Here is a 22653-nt window from a genome sequence, read left to right on the forward strand (position 1 = left end):
ATGGTAAGCTTCACAGTTTCCAAAATAACGTAACACGAGATTTATATGTTTAAGTGTTGGCCTAATAATTTTTAATCAGAGGAGAGTATTATTATACATCAAATGTATCGAGAAATACATACATTCTGTAAGCTCAAATAAAAACCCCATCATGCCATGTCTCAAATCCTTAGGTATTATTCTGAACACTGAAGTGATTAGAATTATCCCTTGCAGCCCTGTGCCATTTTTGGAGAATCATCTTCACATTTAGGTAACATCTTCAACTTCGATCATGTACCACTTGTAACTCTAAGCTGCTGCTTTGGGCATGATTCTCTACTCATTTACACAGGTGAAACTCAATTGATGTGAATGAAGAATTCTTGACTTAAAGGCTAGAGAAGAACCAGGACCTTAGTCAACAGAAGTTCAAACAGACTATTGGCAGAGGTTTCTGCCATCATCCTTGAAAACAGCTCATTTGGGTCAAAATCCCCAGAAGGTGTGAATAATTAAAATATTACAGTCTAAAACACAGAAAAACTTTTTGTCTCTCTCAGAGCATTCTCTTTCTTCAAAAGCAAGCATTTTCTGTCACTCTCCAAAACCCCACTTGCAAGTAAGAATTTTTATTACTAGTACATTTTGTCTTCTGTCTTCCACAACAAATGTAAAGGGTTTGTGAAAATATCTGACCATCCACTAAAAAGATTGTGAAACATTGAGCCATTGGACATGCTACAGAGCTAGCTGCGGAAAAGCTTCAAACAGACAGCACGAAAATGTACTCTTCTGCCATGAAAAATGTGCTACAATTTACCCATCGCTAAGGGGAGAGGAAGATGAGCAAGATTTTCCATAGTACTCGCTCTGCAAGATTTAATGCATTTTATTTTTTCTTTATGTTTCAGTATCACTTCAATCAAGTGTTACTGGAGCTGAACATGATGAAATGGGTTTGGGAGACTTCTTTGGGCCTCTTGCAGGCTCCCACCCTTAGAGCAGCATCCAAGTGCTCGGAACAACTGTCAACTGCCCGAGCCCAAAGCTGTGAACACAGAGCAGGCTGGCGTCCTCTCTGCGTGGGGCCAGCGATGTTGGGGACAGTCACTGTGGGTCTGCAGAGACTTGGAAAACTTATAGTTTATGGGAGAAGCACAGGGAGTTCCCTCACACATGAGGCGAGACAGACAATAGCTCACAAGGCCTGATTAAATATTTGCAGGCTTTAGACTTTGTTTTAAATTTCTGTGTGAAATTTAATTCTCATGAAAAGGAGAGACCGACAGGCTGGGTGGGAACAAGGCAGAGCGAAGGCAGGCGTTGTGCAAGCTTCTGTGTCCATCTCCACCAACAGACCTCCACCGGCCAAACCCATAATATTCCAGGCTCAGGTCTTAGCTGAGAAGAAACTGCTTATTAAGCAGGATTATGCCAAACTCTGTGGTGTTTTTTCAATGTGGACAAAGGTCCACTGGGGATTAAGCTGAGACCACCAAACTCTCTTTATTCATGACCCAGGAATAAGATTAGAACGTCGCTCTCCGGAGGTGGCATTAGCCGATTGCTCTCCCTTCATCGCTAAGTTTCAGTTACAAACTATATCGTAAGGTTGTTGAAAGTACTGGCTTTTATGACATTGGGAGCTAAGTTTATTCTTTTGTGTTTACAGTTGAAGAATAAGACAATAAGATAAATCCAAGTGCATTCCTTTCTCATGTTAATTCCTGTACGCGCTCTCTTCCTCTCCTACAGGAATCAGCCAGCCATCACGAACTGAAACTAAATACACTTGATTTCATGTTAAGTTTTTGCTCATATTAAATTACCTTCCCACACCCTCTCAGGAAAAAAAAAAAAAAAAGAAAAAAGAAAAAATTATGGGATGTATTTTGGAATGTTAGAAATACAATTAAAATGTGACATGTGAAATACGCAGTCCCACATGCTCCTGTTGGATTTTATTTACTTTGTCATAGATCATTCTTAAAAAAGAAAAAGTTGATCAGTAAGCTCAAGTAACAACAAAGGTGTCTGACAAATTACCTAAGAGGCATCCCCACTTTTCACCGACTACCTAGATAGGAATGCCATCTTTTGTGAAGATATTGGTTCACTTAAGTGAATTTATGTGGTCTGAGTATGTAAGGCTGACAGAGAAAAAGTATACATTACAGATCTGTTTTAATTTACTCCATTTTAACTTGGTGAGTTTAATGCTTAGGGGATTTTTTGTTCACAGGCTGAAGTGCTCCTAAATGGCAGTCAAGACTACAACTTCACAGGAATCACTCACCTGCCGAAATCAGCTATTCCACAAAATTTACCAGGCATATTTTTCGTTCAAACCTATAAAGCGTTAAAAGTTTGGGTTTTTTTCTGAAACGTTTAAAGAACTAAACCCACAACCTCAACATGAAATCCATACCCCTAAAAATCCCTCCTCTGAAAAGAAACTAACAAAATCAGAGTTAAGTAATTTCAGATACTATTTACTTACAAATATGGACATTAACTGTAGGGTAACTACCAATTCCTGCATCTTTACTCTCGTGTTCTATTTTCAAAAACTCCACCTACCAGATTAAAATTGTTCCAGGCACTCCATAGCCCCAAAAGCAACACAAACAATGAAAGTTTAATGATGGCCTCTAGTAAACAACCCATATGGAAACTCTACATAATATTTTTATAACTATTCTTCCAAGTTTTCCTGTTAACTTCTGATTTTCACAATTTTTGCATTTTAAAAGTATTTTTCTTTCTTCATGTTAACACCAGAGGAAACTGGCCACATACTGAAACTCAGTACACACTAACACTGTCAAAAGCGCAAAATAATTTCCCTACAGAAGGCAACATTTAATCTACAGTCACTTGTAAGTGTCCCTTACAACCTAGCACTACTTGTAACCATAGTTAGGATGTATGTCATATACATATATATGTATGTGATATACACTTACTGTGGGATGAAGTGTACTGCTATTTTATGAAAGAAGTAAGACTTGCCACATGAAAAAAATGCTAAAAAGTAAGAAAATGTAACTATAAGCCAATCAAAAAAATACAAAAAAAAAAAAAGGAAAGACAACCTCAGTACAAAGCCTTTCTTGGGGACTATCTACCATGTTTTCTTTCTGCTGGAAATGAGTAAAAATTTCATGAACCTTTCAGAACTGTGCCTACCATACAATATTTTAATTTCTTTGAACATTATATTCATACCTGTGATACTGCTGTGTTATGTTTTATACTTTAAGACAGGAGAAATTCCTCTCCCAAAATATCCTGTAATCTTACTGTTCCTTATTCCTTTAATTGGAGCAAGCTGGTATGCCCGAAACGTGTTTTGTGATAAATTTTCCACATCTATGTAGCAAGGATAAATTTCCAGTGAATGGTACTATTAAAGTTAATTCCATGTGCTTCTATTTTCAACATATGGATTATTAGATATTAACATTTCAATTATTTATAAATTTACCATAAGAATAATCTACCCTTCTTATGGACACAACTGTCTAGGGATAAAAGGTTTGGAGTGACAGAGAAATAAGTTCGTTAGACTTATGCAATTGGAAGACAAGCTTTTGGGGATGGAATGGGAATGATTTGTGTATCCAGTTTTTTCCAATTGCATTGGTTACTCTAAGAGAAGTTCTTCCTTCTATCCACATACCCTAATTTTACAATTAATTTTTCAAAAGCTGCACACACTTTTCCCTAGCTCTTTCACAGATACTTTGTTTTGCTATCTGTATCCTACATATCCCAAAAGTTAGTGAGATTCTTCTAGAGCACTCTAAATACAGTGTGTGTCAAAGACTGAAAGAACAAAAGCTATTTTTATTTAAATAAATGCACAGCAAGACAAACGAACAATGCAACTTCTTTTGGAGCCTGTCAGGCAAGATCCTCAGTCTGAGGATTTGATTTGTGATGACTTTTCATATGAAAAATACTCACTAACTGCAATGAATATGGAAATATTGTTATTCCCAATACAGCAATGTGAAAGAAGCCAAATCGTCTGTCATTCATGTTAAATTTAATTACGGGACCACATTCAATTATCCAATATAATATGCAAATGAAGTGAGTTGATAGCAGATGCTAATTATATTCATTATAATAATTAAATCAAACAATGAAAGGGAATAAAAATGTAATGAAATAGAAGGATATTTTTAATTAACACAAATTTTGATTAGAAACTGTAATCCTATAGCCTGATATAGTATGATTGGCTTATTGAAAGATTGGACATTATTTTTATTACGCAGTTTAGCTTTACATGTCTATCCTTGGTATCATGGGACTTGTTTTCGTATGTTAATAGATTAAATGGTGGCCAAACCAGAGAATCAGTTTCCTTGATCATACTTCATGCAAAGCAGATGCCTAATAAAGCCGCGCTCCGCTATGGCGTGATTACAGAAACCCTGTCTCATGAAACGCAGGCTGTCTAACTCTATAGTAAACAAAAGTTCACGTGCCGATACAAAACAGACAGTGCAGTTCAGGCTTGAATAATGATGTTAAAGTATTTAAAATATTAAAGAAACACTCTTTGCTTTTTGAGATTTTCAGTTTCATAACTGATTTATTTCTTCAGTGACAGCAGCTGCCCTGAAAAACCTTTATGAATGTTAAAACAAAATACGAAAAAAGGAAAGGAATATTACTAATATATTATATGTGGGCAGAGTCAGCAAAATCATAGTCTTTTTAAAAGAAACAGAGCAAGCACTATCAAAACACTTAGGAATGTGTTCCTTAGGAATCCATTGTCCTCATCATTCCTCGACAGAATCACTTGGGCCTGGACCAAAAGCCAACGGTGGTGAAAATGCTAACTGGGACCCCAGCCACTGTCTCTGCATGTGTGCAGGACCCACCGTGAGCCCCTCCTCGTATCTGGGGCTCCTGGAAACTGCCGTGATATACGAATCTTGAAGCTATACGAGAGAAAAGAACTTTCCTTCTTAATTTGCCACTCAACTAACTACAAAGACTTTTACAGGTAGTGTAATAAAACCAGACAAACCTATATTACATTAAATGATTGGCACATGATGCTCTTGGAAGATTTTCTTCTATGAATGTGAAATACTTAGGAAATTGCCCTTTTATTATTTTGACTGCATAGTGGTAATAATTCACTTACTTAAATCACAGTACTACTACAGAAGGTCAATGTTGAGGTTGACAGGCTGTAAAATTTCCTTTTTAGAAATCCTTTTCTCCAAACTGGGAAACTGCGTATTTTTTTAATAATTAATGCATTTTTTTTCTTTATTCCCGTATGCTGTTTTGGATATTTATCTGTTGATGTGAGTAGACAAAGGAATCACAAAAGACACCGAATCACCGAAAACTCCAAACAACTATTTCTTCTTTTTTTTTTTTTTTTTTTTTTGAGAGTTGAAAGGAATGAAAACATACAAAGGTTTGTAATAAGGAATACAAATTTAGAGAGGAAAAGACTTATTTAAACTACAAACATTTCAAAACAAATGTACATTTGACTGCAAGAATAATGTGAATCTGCTTTGAAATATGTCAGTTACTGACTCCTTTAAAGTTTGTTCAAATACTAAATAAAAAGAACTATCGGGCTCTATGGAAATTTGTTTTCATAGCTCAAGTCTGGTGTATCTATTTTTACTATGCAGTTCTTTCCAGGAGTTCAAGCCTACTATTTGAAAGCTTTCACAGTGAGACCAATTTTTTATTTTTAGTAGGACTCTGCAGATGATGAACGAAAGGAAAAATTGGAAGCTCATAACATAATAAAAAATTAAACCATAACTGAATGAATAGAAAGCACTTCCCTTTTCGTGAAAGGCATCATGTATGTATTGGAAGTCACAACACTAACAGCACCTGAAAATAACGACCGTAAGCAAGTCTCACTGCCTGCCTAGTAATGAAAGGAAAAATACTTCCGTTTTACTAAAAAAAACCTTCCCTGCATTTTGCAAGTACCTGAGTGAGCAATCCTTCAGTTTTTCAAAATGTTTTTTTAAACAAAAAAAAACCCAAACCAAAATACCACTTCCTCAGTTAAAAGCTTATCAAATAGGAATATCGGAAATGAAATAAAAAGTTAAGCACGTCATGACATCTCTTGAGATAATACCACCAAAGCAAACCACCGTAAAAGACTGCTTTTAGTGTATGAAAAGTACTAACATACCGCGGTTGTTTAGCCAAAGATCTAAACTTGACTCTCAGAGCTGCAGAAGCCACCTTTTAATCTTGAAAATTAACTCGGTCCGGGGGTAGATTAGTGATGGCACATGACCTCAACCCCGAGTGCACATGCTGACGCCTCCAAGACACTGCAGAATCCCAGCTGGGAAGCATGCCCACAGACAAACGCATTTTGCACATGCTGAAGTCTCTTGCCTGTCTGCTGGCAGCCACCATAGCCAGCTGCTGCCATGGCACGCAGCCTGCTCGCCACGGCCGGACCCTCGCCCCAGGGCACGAGCGCTAAACAGCGACAGGCCCTACAGACTACTATAACTGACATCGCTGGTAGGAAATCCCTCTTCTGTGCTATTCCTGGCACGTTTATAGTTGCAAGTCCTCCGTGCAATGAATCACATCTGTTTATACTTGTGTGCCAGAAAAGAAATTTTTAAACTGCAGAGAAAAGACAACATTGTTTGCTGGCACTTCTGGATGCCAGCACGACCGGTTGTGTAGCAGTGGGAATCAGAAAATGGCAGCAATATCACATGCATTTTCAAAAAGACCATATTAAAAAGTGTTGCCCACAGTCGGCTCCAGACCCCGAGTGGGATTTGATTGCACAGGGTAGGAAGGCTGCAGGATCCTCCCTCCAGCTGTGGCCAAAGCCACAGAAACATTACTATATAATTACATTATATAATTATATACTATTTCTGACAATATTGTCAGCTTTAAGATATTATAATGTTCCAATTATAGTCAACAACTGTAAGAACATTATCAGACAGTTTTTCTCTAAACCTTTGCTGACAAGTCGTAACACTTTTCTTCTGCTCTTCAGCTTAACTGAGGGGACTAAGCTCCTCATCCTGAAGCCCCACCCCAAAAGTTGAACAAAATGGGAACGAAGTCTTACAAGTATAGAAAGAGAACAAAATTAGTAACTTCACAAAATATAGCAACTGAATCATACCACAGACGTAGGCACCATAACGCAGTTTCTACACATCCAGAGTCAGATTCACATACTCAAAACCAAAGAGCAAGTGCCAACTTCTGCCCTGCCCAATACACCCTGAGAGGCTACGTATAAGCTGAAGAAACTGGGAGACTTTTAAGACTAAAGTACTTGCAATAGTTTTGAAGTTCTGTGTCTGGGTTATTTTATAAGCTATTCTTACTACTAGGAGCGGTCAGAGAGTCCACTGGCAATAGTGGACAACAATGAAGGAAGCTAGAGGGGGATTTCCACAGAGTATTTGTTTTACTACTAAAAAGATGCAAGAAAAAGAATGGCTCAAACTTAAATGAGCACTCTGGCTGCCAGGGAGATGGCTACATTGGCATCTGAGGACATGACTTCATGGCAGACTAGCTCAGTTGGCTTTAAAAGGGCTTAACTTGGGTACCACAGCCATCTGATCAAGCTGACATAAAGTTAACCTGGAATTGTTACCTCAGTTGCTAAGTATATCTTGGCAGCGAGTAAGGCTAGTTAAAATCAATGCAATGTCAGCATCATTGCCTGTGTAAAAACACGGAGTTTCCTTATGGCCACAGAATATTAATGTTTTTGTGTTAACATGCAACTTCAGCTTCTATTTTGCAAACACATATATTTGTGCTCGTAGGAATCCCAAGCGCTTCAAAAACAATGTTGAGGGGATTAGTTTTCTTGAGGGATCCATGACTAAATGTGCACTTGATAACTTCTGATCCCATTTTCCATTTGCCTTACCTGATTATCTGTGTTGTTTACAGTAAAATAGCCCACACAAATAATGACTTCGTGTAGCAATCCTTCACAGGTGTGCTGGGAACAGTACCACAGCAGAGAGCTGATAATATGCCGGAATGCAAGGGACAGTCCTTCAGCACCCACAATAGACTGAAAAAAAGGCCAAGAAACAGAAATTACAGTCTAGCAGTATGTTATAGAAATTGTGTGAACTACACACACATCGATTGCACCCCTTTTTTTTTTTTTGGCAAAGTATAGACTATGTTCTTTGTTGCAATGACTTTGAAGGTGGACAGAATCAGCTCTCTTCTTTCAGTAACTTATCATTTACAACTGGACTATAAGAATAAATTCAAATTTTAAAGGGACACAGGAAAAATTGGATTTGTATTAGCTGACATTCAGTGTAGCATTAGGTTCACCATTTCATTTGACATACATTACATGTTCCAGGAAAACTTAATGCTAATAATATTTCTTAGTAATAAGCAAAAGAAACCAAACCATCCTCATTTCTGCAAAAAAGCAAAATGCATTTCTCATTAATAACTTGGGCCCTGAATGGAATACGAAGATTAATAACAAATAATGACTTTTCAAACATTAAAAAAAGTTAGAAACATCCAAAAGGAGAGAACACTCAGCTGCAAAGCTTCTTGGGATGCTTTTTAAAAGTAGGCAAATTGCTGTAACGTGGAGATTCAGAATTAGATTTTATCTGTGCAGCCCACAGCCTCTATTTAATAAACATGTCAAACAGACAGAACGACACAAGGTCAAAGGGGAAAACTAAAGCACAAGGAATGAGCATGACAGTCTACTGACTCTAATGAAACAGCAATGCAGGCCTGTGAGAAAATCTCTTTCATTTGAGAGTTTTCTTGATTTTATACCTTGTGGCCTGTGTTAAGTACATATACATAAACCCCAGTCTGTAGGATAGTTTAGTTTTAGCATACTCCAAATCTACCCAGCAAAAGTGTAATCCTTGACAATTAAAACAGACTCAGCTGTGGTTCCATCTTGAACCCCAAGTGTTCTGGTAAGTTAGTATATTTTCAAAATTTAACACACAATACGGCCACCATTTACTGCTTTACATCATGTAAATACCACGCTCTCAGGTCCACCCTTATTTAATTACTGCTGTCCACGCATGCTGTGACCTAGCACTCGGGGTTTAACCTTCCCTGATAACAACAGGTCAAAGGGCACCTGAGTTTGTGTATAAAAGTTAAACTAATTTTTCAAGGAAACTATGCTTCCTTTTTAGCCAGAATTAATATCAGCTCAGGATCCTGCGTTGTTTCTCACTACCATCTTTCAATTGTTTAGACTGTCAAATTAAATGAAATATATAGCCATGAGCCATCTGTGCTAATACAAACTCTAGAATACCAGACCTCTTCTGTTAATCAAAAAAACCTATTCTATAGTCCTACTATTACGTGATAAAACTATTCCTTAGAGATAATAATCAGACAGTACATAAACTACGTTTTTTCCTTCTGCTGTCGGCTAGCCTGCCACAGTCCACAAGGTCAGAATGGACAGTAAACTGCCTCAGGTGTATGTTGATTTTTTTAACATTACAGAAACAAACCACATTAATACATCGAAAGGGATAGCTGCTGAGACTATCACAAACAACATTGTGCTTACAATTCAGTAAGACAGCTGGGCGGACCCTTCCTGAGCGGAGCCCTGCATCGATGAACTGAACGAAATAATTCACACTGGTTGGTTTTCTACCACCCTTTATGCAATAATTACTACCTTGCGCCATTTTATGTAGAACAAACTAATGCAGATCACTGGACTTGGGAATTAATGCTGATGGTTTGTTACAAATACTCAGATATAATGGTAGTTGGTAGGGGGATAAATACAGACAGTGTAAGTGGAAGCTTGCATTTTAAAAATCAATAGTGGTTTCTTGAGGTACCAGTGGGAGAGCCCTTCAGCCGCTGCACTTTGCGATAGTCGCCCTATAAGCTGTAACTGTCCCAATTCAAGTTTTACTCTCTGGTAGATACCTGCAATATCTACAGCAACAAATAAACATCCTCAGTCTCAAAAAAGAGCTACAGAACAAGCTGTAGAAGAGAACTACTTCGATACACCTTGATTTACAGGAAGAAATGGGAGTTAATGGTGTGTGTAAGACTTGTTTTACGTGAAACTCCAATAAATATATTGTTTCTGTGCCCTGTAAAAAAACCCTGACGGGACTGGATCCTGCAACTGCATCTATACAGATGAATGTTGCTACATGCAGATTGCTTGTTGCTGTTATCAGAGATACTAAATGCACTAAAAATCAAAGTCAAGAAATACGAACTGAAGGAGACTTATACCTTATACTAAATTCTTCACTCATGCAAAGCTCTTGCTGAGTTTAATGCATTTCAGATGGAGCGTGTGGTACAACTTACATACGAATTACACACTAAACAAAACAGAAACCTATTCTGATGAATTATATAAGATCGATGCTGCTAAACGTGTTGTGCAAAGCGATGCTTTTTGACAGGTGTTTTATATTAACAACACAACAGCTTTGCCAATTTATCTAGACATACACTAGTATTTAGTATTTGTATTTTCTTTGTATGGCAAAATGATTCCCTTACACTAGAAATCTATTCACAGAAGAAGGAAGAAAAGACTTATCTTCTCAAGACTCAAAATGTGATCTCTTTGAGGTTTTTTTGTGAAAAAAAATTATGAAAAGTTAAATTTCCAATTTTTGGTCAATAAAATCTTACTTGGATAAAAAAAAATTTGATATCAAGTGATTTTCAGTTTCAGTTGTACAATCTTAATGCAAGTGGCCACTGAAAGCACTGAAAAATGTAAATTGTGGTTATAATATAAGCAAGTCCTTTCGCATTAGAAAAATTGTTATTTCATGCTTTGACCAAGATTTTTTTTACATTTTTGGGGCTTATTAAATATAAAAAGTACTATGCTAAAAGTGAGGTTTTTTGCATAGAAGTAGTAATGGATGGGATTCAGCATTTTGCATAGTCCAAATTTTCACTTTTTGCTTAAATTCATTTGCCACAGCTATACAATGGAAATAACAATAATCAGCAATTTTAAGCATGAAAAAACCCTAAACATTTAATCGTGAAAGTTCTTCCAATAACTAAGATCTCAAAGACAAAACTTAGTCCAAGAGTATATGCAACAATTAAAATTTTCACACTAAGCAAAAGTTTTAAAACATCTTTTACCTGAAAGGCAGGCAGATCAAGAACAGCGAAACTATTGAAGAAACGTAAACTCTGAATGGCAACCTGGACTGTGTTCGCTGCATAGCTGTCTTTAGGACTTGCTGTGTTTGGATCTGAAATTGTCCCGTGGAAAAGAACACAGTACAGCATATGCAAGACTCCAACCAGATCCGTAGACTGAAGAGCTGCTGTTAGTCCTGTGGGGTCCTGACGTGTATTGTCAAATATGTTCCAAGATCTGTCAAAGAAACATTAAGCCGTCTGAGGAGAAGACCAGCACTCAGTGAGAACACTTGCCCAGGATGCAGTACTTCTAATAAGCCAAATGTCAGAAAACCAGTAAACTGCTAAAAAGGAAAAAACCTGATGCCTAATGTGTCAAGAAACCACATTTCCAGAAAATACTTTCAATAATCTGGGCACTGTCTTATGCTCTCTTTAATTGCAGTGCAGCTGTATCTTTAAATATTTTTCTCCAAATACTGCTGTCTTTGCTCCCCAAAGGGGTTCACCATACCAGCACGAGACCATGCAGAAATTCAACAGCTCTAAAGTCGGAAGCCTGGGGGCACTTTAGGGGCTCCATGCAAGCTCTGTCTCGGGTCAGTAGCCTCCACCCATCTTTCTTTCTTGCAACAGCAGCCAGCAGAGGTGGGAGAACTCCCTGGAGCCTCTCACTGCCTCAGTGACGTGCTGCAGGCACTGGAACAAACTGTCTACCTAAGTAGCAAAATAAGTTACCAGAACCAGATGATCTTAATCAAATTGTTCTGCAGGAATTTAAGAATGAAGTGGCTGAGCAGTTAAAACACACTACTACTTATTTCAGTCAGATGTTGTTATGGGAGACTGTACAGTAGCAAAGCACAAATAAGTATGAAATGCTCGAGACAAACCAGCACAGCTTGTGCAAATGGAAACTAGGTTTCTTTGGTATTTTTGGGTATGCACGTAAAATAATGGAGAAGGTTTTTGGCTATCTAGGATATCAGGACAGACAGGCAAATAACTCGGGATGCCCTTTCTCTTCTCACATTCAAACTTTCATAATCCCTCCATGATTTGTACTGTTTCTGTTTTGTCACATTATTAATCATCCAGTGGATGATGCCGGACAGTCACTACTAAGGAAGACTAAGATTGTCACTACTCTGGAGGGCAAACAACGTGTAGAAGGCAGGCAAATACAAAATAAAGCACACAAAATAATTCAACAAGTTTTATATACTCTGCGTTCTGATGCAAACCCATCATGTAAATCACTTGAACTTCATTATGGAAATACATTTAGTCTATATTGGTAATCAAAGGAAACACTAAAATATTAAGATACAGTGAACAGTAACACTGAAAATATGGTACATCAAAATCTGGTCTTTACCTCATCTACTATGTTTCCATCTTTAAAAAAAAAAAAAAAAAAGAAAAAAAAGAAATAGGTGTCAACAGCAAAAGAGACTACAAAGATTTTTTTTTTTTTAATAATTGAAGGAAAATATGACAGGTGATATGAGAAAATGTTATAAAAGGACTAATTAGATGAGGGTATCTTTCCCTTTTATAACAACTAAAAGCAAAAGAAATGGGAAAGCATTGGAAACAAGAACCCCTTTCTAAAACAATCTGTAACTTTGAAGACCTCAGTTGAATACAGAAACGACTGGACAGTCAGAGGGCTCAGAATATTCCTGTTGACCAGAACCAGTAAGGAGCTTTTCCTTGACTAGAACAGCTCTAAATGATCTTTTCAGTATCTGCATCGGGAGCACCTTGCACCAATCTGTTATGCACACTGCTCTGCTCCAGTGAAGTTTCCAACACAGATCCCAGATACGCTGACTAATCCTGCTTTTTGTGACACAGACACTTGTCTTCAATGGAGCAACTAAACCACGAATTCAGCAACTACCAGGTTCTGATCATCATCTTGTTCTGTGATTTTCACATTTTCTAGTGAAGCAAAAAAGCAGGTAAGAAAGCACCACTTCACCCAACAACAATGTCTATCAATAAGAATTTCTACTTGTAACAGCACACTATTGCTTCCTTGAACCAAAGAGAAAGAGAGAGAAACAGGCAGAGCAGGATAAGGAACCTGCTTCCTCCACGTCCCACAGAACGCCCTGGTACTGCGCTAACCTCAAATACAGCTTAAATATTGAAAGAGAAGAAAGAACAAGTTATGTGAAACACCACCTTCGCAGTTATAACAGCAAACTTCAAAGCTAGTATTATGCATTTTATTATGGATACAATTCTGTAAGGTAGCGTGAGTGGGCACTAAAAACATGAGCAAGGCTGATGACCAGGTCCTTCTGATACCGCAAACTCCTGTTGTGCCCCCAAGCAGGGACCGCTCAGCGTCTGGGTGGGCACAGAGTGCACAGCTACTGCGAGGTAGCAGGTGGTAGCAGGTAGACAGGCTGCAGGTGAAGGAGGGGAGGTTCTGGAGGCTTAGGAAGGTTATTTTAGCACTCAGGCTATGAAGTATCTCTGCACCCATTTCACAGCCTTCGAGCGGTTGTCTCACAGCTGTACCTGCCCTGAGCCCAGGTGAATACGATAGGGACAGTATTTGGGCTGCACACAACTTACTGTACTGGCACCCATCTGCTTCCATCACTGTCCACTCACATATTTATGTTTAGAAAGCACCTGCCCAGATGACTCACTTCTGCTTTTTATCCGTTACATCACACGTGTAAGGAAGGATCTTATCTGAAATTAGCATTTATGGTTACCATTTCTTTCCAAGTTCTTTCTCTTTATAGTCTGAATGTTCGATGTTACTGAAAAAGCTTTTAAGTACAGCATCTTCTGCTGCTACCTCAAGGATTAATGTCCCGGTCCTATTTCAGCCATACCTATGCTGCACAAAAACCCACACGAGACTGCATAATTACTTCACAAATCTTTGAAAGACGCAAACAGGTAAGACACACAGTAAGAACAAAAGCAACGTAGCTGTGCCTGTTTTCCAGTACCTGTGTTGTTACACAGGTGACTCCATTACCACCGGTCACCACCAGATCTCCACCACAACTCTGCCAGTTAGCGGTCAGTCATTTGGAGATAAGTCAGCTGGAGACGAACGTGTCTGAGTTTATTGTACAGGTTCCAAAAATGGGGTGTTTGCTCAATACTGTGATAGCCAACTGAACTCCTAACAGTCCTTAAAGAAACTGTGCCACAAAACCAGCTGCGACAGCGCTTCAGAAGGCCACTGACGTAGGATTCTCTCAAAATACATGTAATAACATTTGAAAGACAAGCTGAAGTAAATTAAAAAGATGATTAAAATTGTGATTTGACGCCACTTACCTGCTGCAAAAGAACCACCACAGTCAGCTTGCGGTTTGTTAACACTCAGAACAATCCAAACATATACTCCATAAAGAATAAATAAAGTGGGAAAAACACCAGCGCTCTAAGTGTGTTTTGGGTGGGGCTACGCTAAACAACAGTTTATGGCATTACTTTCCTTTTCCTACGCCTGGAACCCATGCCCAAAATCTTAATTGGAAAGCTCTGTGGTCTTTAAGTGAGTGTGTTTGAATGGAGTCAGCAGAGAGCCTCACCTGGCCTTGCCAGCTGTGCAGGATTTATACGGATTCCTGCTGCAGAGCTTCAGGTCGTGTTGGCACGTGAACCTGGCGGCAAGCGAGGAACGAACCTGGATGGCTGCAAAAGGAGGGCGAGCGAACGCAGCTCTGGGACCACCTCTGTGCATTTCCACAACTTCCCTTTGTGTGTCTGTGGACTCCATAGTATTCCTCACTTCAAAATAGTTTCTGATGTCCAATTATTTATTTTGCAGTATGCAGTAGCCAAAATGAGCTAACCGTCACTTAACTACACTCAAGTAACTAGAATGTTTATTTCCACAGTGTCACATGAGAGCACAGCTCCTTTTGCCAACTAGTATTTCTTAATTTCAATCTTAGCTTTTTCAACAGTACAAAACAGAAAAAAACACACATGGTCAAACGATAACCCCAAATTAATTACTGTATATGATACCTCACAGAATTTTCGGTGACTATATGCGATCAGAAGATTGACCAATTTTACCAAAGGTTAAAGTTAGCTTGCTCTCAACTCTCACTCCATCATTATTTTTAAACAATTCCATATGAAAAAGCTTACATTGCTGGATGAAATCCTTTTACCATTTTGTGCTGCTCTGGAGCAGTAAATGAATCAAAATATACATAAAAAAGTCTATTGTAAAATAACTTAAAATGCAAGCATTTTTTTTTTTTCACAGAAAAGACCAGGAATTTTAAAGCTATACCCCAGGACAAAGCTGTTTTTAAAAAAAAAAAAAAAACCAAAACTAAAAAAAAAACCCCTGTCTGCTAGGTCTGGTGGATTGAAGGAACTGTTAGAAACATTTCTTTTTGATGTTGCCTGTATTACAGTTAATGTGTATATGAACAGGGCACTGGCTCCTGTTGGTTTTAACCATCAGTTACAATCACTTTAAGCCTAAATGTTTACAATGAAAAGGTAAAAGATGTTATTCATACTGGTTGTGGGCTTTAAAGTAGGAAAAAAATGTATATGAGATGTTGGAAAATAAAGCACGAACCTTTGCGTGTGCTGCTTTGAGTGACTTTGGTCAAGTCTGTACAACAGTGGATTTCATACATCTAGCAGATTTTTAGTCCACCTCAAAGGTAAGCCCAGTGAAAATTCAGTGATAACCATCAGGACACAGACTGAAGTAAAAACCCATAACAACCCTAATATCATAAGATGACAACGTCATACAAGAAACCTAGGTTTTACGTAACTAAAGTTAAGAGAGGAGATTCCTATGGATGTATCTCCTTTTAATTCTCTTATTTAAAGAGGTTTACTCTCTGTTTCTGTAACAGCTGCCAAAGTAAAACAGTCAGTTTGGACAAAACCCCTTCAATTAATCACTGAAGGGAAGCAAGACTTACCAGATTTTTTACATTGGCTTACATAGCTGGGAAAACAGATAGGCTTTCAAACTTTACCAGGTCTCTATATTTAACACAGAATATCAGGCAAATAGTTATATTACGGTCAAACAGCCTGCAGGATCTTAAAAAGACAAGTTTAATGAAATGCAGGGGATTTTCATTATGGGTTGCCATTATGATTTTCAGCTTCTGCCATCAAGGAGTCTCAGGAATTGGTATGGGGTTTATGACTTACAAAAAAGGTTTAAAACTTTTAAAATGTGGATATATCCATCGCAGGAAAGAAAGATACTAAACAGTGGTACTTCATTGCTTAAAATACACCACTATTTATTAAAAACAGGAATTCAATACAGCTTGATGAGAAACAGCATACTCTGCAGAACGAGTATAAAACTACAATTTCTCCAAGCTTCAATATAAGCAAACTGTTTATATCTGAAACTATATTGTTTTAAAAACTGACTAAGCTAACAAGCAGACAAGCCTCTCTAAGGGTATACATTATAATGTTTGTATATTTGAAATATATACTCCTGATTAAAAACACGGAGCCAAATGGAAACATGAGTTTTCAAACGGCTTAGAAAATAACAGGGTTTTTTTATTATTAGGATTTAAGAACTATCATCTGTACTTCTTGCTTCTAAATTATTTTATTTAGAAAGATGTCAAAATAAAGAGGCAACATAATAATACAAGAGGTATAAAGAAGTATTTAGCACCTGTCAGACCTTGTTGTAATTCACGCTGTCAAGCTAGGAATCAGTACTGTGTAAAAGCGATGACCTGAAACCTTTTAGTAATTTCAAGAACAAGTTTTAGTTAGTTTACAGTACTTGCTGGATCTGCTGTCCGTTGGAAGTGGTGAGAAGCACAACCAGCATTCAGGCAGACTTGCATCTGATTTGCCATCCAGCAGCCAAAACAGACATTATCTTAATTACTGTAATAAAACTGAAAACAGACCAGCCTACTTCCTTGCGTATCTGTGACATGACAGTCACTATTTTCCTGGATCAAACCCTATATATCTGCAGCTTTCCACCACTGCAGCTTGTAATCCACAACTTCATTAGCTGTTGACACAGATTTATATGTATTCTACTACTGGTTTGAGATAACATATAACAGTAACAATTTAGCTACTGTACTGCTGACATTCTGTTTTCCTAGATTAATGAGGGAGCGCGCAGACATTTCTTACATCAAGAAAACAGCAAAATTTTGAAAAAGCTGATGTCCCAAGAAGCTACATGATTTGAGGGACTATTATTAGCAATATTCTCCTTATGCACAACTCAGTTCCCTCCTTGTGTCTGTGTTATTGTTAGTCCACTGTACTGCTCTTGGGGAGAACATTCTTCCTTAGTGATTAACCCTTACACTGCACTACTGCTGAGAGTTTCCTCCTGCTGTTTGCATTAACTCTGCGGTTAATATGAATTTCGTCATTCAGACTAATGGGCACAAGCGAAATGAGGCATTAACAACAGTCCTCCATAGAGTAACAACTGAACTTCTTGGACAGAAATCTTAGTTCCAGAGACTATATAGGGGAAAAAAGGGATATAGATTTGATGAACATTGGGCAGTACAGGAAAAGACAGGAACATAAGCAAGAACCTTGCTATGCTGATGAAGGACTTGCCATATATTTTCTTACTTAGTCTTCACTCCTGCTTTTAGGGAAGGGTGAGCTGGAGCAGCATGACCATATTTTTGTTAACACTCCTTGCATTCCATGCCTGCTCATTGTTTTCTGTCTTGTGTTTACAAGTCAAGCATGCTCCATATATGTATTCAGGACTCAAGGGCCCAAAATAGGCCTCATATCTCTCATAGTTACAGTAACAAACTCTGGAAAACAAGGCTATGATCCTGAACATTGCTACTGGACATCTGGAATTGGACACAACTTGCAAGACAGATTTATATGGCTATGTACACCACTGTTATTCTGTATAAAGTCTTTTTAATATTTTGCTTTATTTCAGGTTAATAAAAATGTCTCTGTTTTCAATTCTGGCTACTGTTACCCTTAATGGTGAGCAAAAAACAGTTAAGCATTATCATGGCCACAATTTTCAAGCCTAAGTATCAAATGTCAGGTTCACCTTTTGCTCAGCAAACAGAGAGCTCAATATTCAGACGTGCTGCATTTTATGATTTCTCACTATATACAATAAGGGACAATACCCTATTTTCAGCTCTCATACACTTCTCTTTTTTTAACTCATCAGGGAGAAAGGAGCTCTCACCTCCATTACTAGCAATGGACACAACACAACAAAAGAAAAATGGGACTGCCAGTTGGAGGTCTCAAGTCACCCTCACTGATTCTCACTGTATAACAGATGAGGGTATAAAAATTACCAAAACAAGGTTCACATGGGGTTACAAGTTATTAATGTTTTCAACAAATGATCTTTTATAAGTATTACACAGTGTTTGGAAAATGTGCTATTACATTCACAGCAAAATTTCAATTAAAAGAATCAATCTAGCATTTATTAGCCAGTACCAAAAATGATCATTTGAGAAGTAAGATCAATATCAAAGTTAAATCTTTTTAAAGACGTTGACCATTAATGAAAAGAAAATCCCTCTCTTATAATAAGATATGTTTATAACATATGTTCAGAATGGATTCCCTCATTTCAATAACTTTTTATGATGTTAAAATTGAGAATCCTCCAATTTATGTTTCTACATTAGCAAGGCTTTCCTTTATTGTATCTAACTCCATGATTTTGGACTTCTTTTTCCTAAGTCTACCTTGGGAACAAAAAAAGTATCTGAGTTTAGATCTTAAAATTTTATCATCTACATGATATCAACCATAGACCTCATTTAATACTTAATGCTGAGATACATATATGATACAGTTTGAGGCTACTCTCTAATAACCATTATTGTTGTGACATCCTGCCTGATGTAGAGGTACGAGCAGGGAGGTACTTGACTGAGGTCTCTTCCCTGCCTATAAAATTGTTTTCCATGAAGTAACTGTCCAAATAAATACTGGGTATCAATTCAGAGTTTGGTTTAGAAACATTCTGCTAAATTTGGGAGTTTTATGAAATGTTCTTGTAAGGAAGACAGGGAAGTCTGGATTGACAGCTCTTCCTACATCACAGCTCCAGAAATGGCCTAAGATACTTTCTACCCACAGGACAGGATCTTTTAATTGCTTAAAACTTGAGTTAGAGTGTTTAACTTCTGGCCCTCTGGGGATACGCAGATCACAGTTGCAGTAAAGTTCCTAACAGCCTGGTGGTGTCTGAAAGCAAAGGAGGAGGATCACGCAGCGCTTGGCCGTTCCTAGCTCATAAAGGATTTCGTTGTTGCAGGCACCGTGGATGGTTTGAGAGCCCGGAGGTGGTCCCGGTGTGTTAGCCACCCAGCGTCTACTGTCCTATCAGCTTCCCACTATGCCACGCAGTGGCGCAGCACGCTAAGAGCTGCACAGGGTATAAAGAGCACTGTATAAAAATACTCTAATGCATTTAATATGGAATGACAACTTTTTATATGACAAATAACAGCCTGAAATAGTTCTATCAGAAGAAACAAATTAATTTTGTGCCCCCTACGATCACCGTTGAGGAGCACAAAGAAGTTCCCAACCTGGAAACATTCTATATAGGAAGATACATCAAAAGAAAATTCAAAATTGCTCTTGCAACAACAGTGAAAGCCTGATACTATTTTGGCAAAACTTCTTTTCGTGCTACGGTGTCAGAGCACTGGTAGTACTTACTAGACTTTTTTCCTCTCAGTAAAAACTTCAAAAGTTTTATGATCAGAGTGGTTAGTTACTCTGATGTAGAGAGGAGTGTAATACGGCATGTTTGTTTGGTGCTCAAGCATGTATCAACTGAGTTGGAGAATGAGAAATGCCAGATTCTGACTGAATAGGCTGCATTGCCTCCTACTACTATTTACCACGAATGAAAGAGGCATCTGTATTTCTCACAAAGAGAGGCTGCCTTTTGTGCTGCAGATCATGTATCACACAACATGTATTACTGTATTGTGACATATTTAAGAATTCAATAAATTTGAGCTCTGTTTCTGCCACCTTAATCTGTGTTTGGCAATACCTTTTTCCATTTAAATCACCTTGAATACTAAGGACTTCTGTAATGCGACAGAATTACACTCTGCATTCACTTCTTAAATGAGAGTGGGCTCAGGTGATGAAAGACATTTAATTTAAACTGCCCTTGTAATCAGTTACACCAAAGCTTTTGATCTAAAAGTGAAAGACAACAGTTTTGAAATCTCCAAGTTCATGCTTCTCATTTCTTTTCATGCTCAAATGAACAATCCAACCTGGAAATCGAGAACAACCAGCACTTTTGGATAAAATTAAAAGCGTTGCTGTTATATGCAAGTAGTAAGATCTTGGTGTAACTGTGAATGCTCAACCCTCCAAAATTATTATTCTGCTACAAAGCACAGATGTTCTTGGAAGAAGTACTTGCACAGTGCTGTATTATTTTGGGGTGCAAAGATCTCTATTATTTGGGTGAAGCATGCGCCTGCTTCAGAAATTGCAAATATTATATTACCTGCTTCAGAAATTGCAAATATTATATTACCCCCTCATTATATTACACTAGAACTATTATTCCACTAAGAGAAGGGTGATTTTTTTTTTTTTTTTTTTTTTTTTTTTTGCTATGCATTTGACTTTTGGCAGCGCTGTCCTGGAATGTAAAATGCCAAGTTGGCAGCTTTGAGAAAGGGAAATTTCAGTAAGTTGGGATGGTCTCTTTGGGCTCATATTTCTTGCAGTTCTTTTTCCATGTGCCTGTGGTCGCTGAGTTACCAGCAACAGCTCTTACCTGCAGCTTTGTTTCATATTTTATGTTTTATTAACTCTAGTATTTCAACCCTAGCATCATTTTCCCCTTCAGGAATTCATTGTAAAGTTCTGTCAGCTTTGTCTTTTCCTGAAATATGTAACAGTCTAACGGGGGTAGGTTCTGGTACGTGCACCCTGAAGCTCTGAAATTTTGACTCTCACAGTGTACGGCTGTCCTACACTGTAGATTACTGAAGTCCAGATTTGCTGGCAGACACATATCTCATGCTCACTCCCCACAACTCTGGTTAGGTTACGATAACAAACATTTTGCATTGGAAAATTCCCTGACAAATCTAGTAATGCTTTTCTTTACAGAAAATATAATTCCCTTACTGACACTGGTATCTTAAAGAATTAGGCTGCTCTAGAGACAAATCAATTAAGAGTTGATTTTAGCTGATAATAAAATACCTCTTGAAGTCCTCAGGACTGGACACTTAAAATTAGTAGTGATAAAACCCTCTCTGTAATGATAAGTGAAGGAGATAAAGTTTGCAATTCTGATAAATGACTTGGAAGAATCAAGACTCGGTCCAGGTAACTAACTACAGCTCAATGGTGAAAGGGTGAGCAGAGTGAATTTCCGGCACTGTTTCCTTACTGGTTATTACTGTGTGACTAAGAACAGTTCTGTTTAACAGCCTCGTCAGAATGCTCAGGGTTACAACAGCTGCCGCCTGATGAACATATGTAGAGATGACAGATCAAGTGCACCTACCTTCCATTGACAGCAAAACATAGTTGACATATTCCATGCAACACTGCTATGGCATTTTGTAGAAAAGTTGCTATTTTGGGATTCTCATCAACCGGGCCTTGAACGGAGAGGAAACAGCAACACAGCTTGTCGATCAAGCCTATGTTCACCACGTAACTAGAAACAGAGGAAAGGTTGTATTAAAAAAAAAAGTCCCATGCCAGTTTTGGTAAACTTTGCAAAGGAAGTAATTTCTGCTTCTCTACTATCAAACCATGCAAAATGCCGGTTGTGATTACTTAAATACTCTTTCTAAAAGGGTTCAATAAAACAATTCAAATTACAATAACTTCAGATCTGGCTCTCTGTAACTATCAGTAGTTTTTGTTAAGACATCTGTCTGTTGTAGGATAATTTGTATTATACTCTACAAGAAAGATGAGTGTAAATGTTTATTTTACCATACTCCTAGAAGGACAATGGAATTTTGCCATAGTTAAATGATTTATAATAATCTTGATAGCTCTGCAACAGCACAATTTCTTTTTAGCATGAGGAGATAAACTTTGTAGAACACACTAATTCAAGGAGACAATGATGTTACCCAGATAACATTTTATTGCAATACGTGTATCATAACAACTACTGCCCAGTTGTTGGGTTTTTTTCCTTTTTAAAATATATCCAACAGTTAAGACACTAATAGAACATGCAGGTAACAACCTTCTACCATCAGTATAGAAGGATCAGGATCAGAAAGCCTCCTCAGGAGCTCAACCAAAATTCAATGCAGAGAAAACCATGCTAGTGACTTTTTTTTAAAACTGAAAACTCCTCTTTCTTTTTTATTATCAGAATAGATCAGATCATCATTGCAGATCATCAGATCACTACTGCTGAAGTTTTTTCTTTGAATTTCTAATAGCTTGGAAACCTACGCCAAGAATTCAGCTGTTTGTCCC

General features: G+C 37.8%; 1 protein-coding gene across 5 annotated transcripts in view; it reads right to left on the reverse strand.

The window, feature by feature from the left end:
• Positions 1 to 22653, reverse strand: part of SCAPER (S-phase cyclin A associated protein in the ER) — a 170794-nt gene that overhangs the window by 13780 nt on the left and 134361 nt on the right. For all 5 annotated transcript variants that reach the window (XM_075160430.1, XM_075160429.1, XM_075160428.1 and 2 more), the window contains exons 27-29: positions 21713 to 21868; positions 11167 to 11404; positions 7925 to 8074 (exon numbers count right to left, since the gene is read on the reverse strand). In XM_075160430.1, coding sequence (XP_075016531.1) covers positions 7925 to 8074; positions 11167 to 11404; positions 21713 to 21868 — 544 coding nt within the window. The remainder of the gene's footprint in view (positions 1 to 7924; positions 8075 to 11166; positions 11405 to 21712; positions 21869 to 22653) is intronic.

Source organism: Calonectris borealis, chromosome 11, assembly GCF_964195595.1.
Source record: "Calonectris borealis chromosome 11, bCalBor7.hap1.2, whole genome shotgun sequence".
Lineage (NCBI taxonomy): Eukaryota > Metazoa > Chordata > Aves > Procellariiformes > Procellariidae > Calonectris > Calonectris borealis.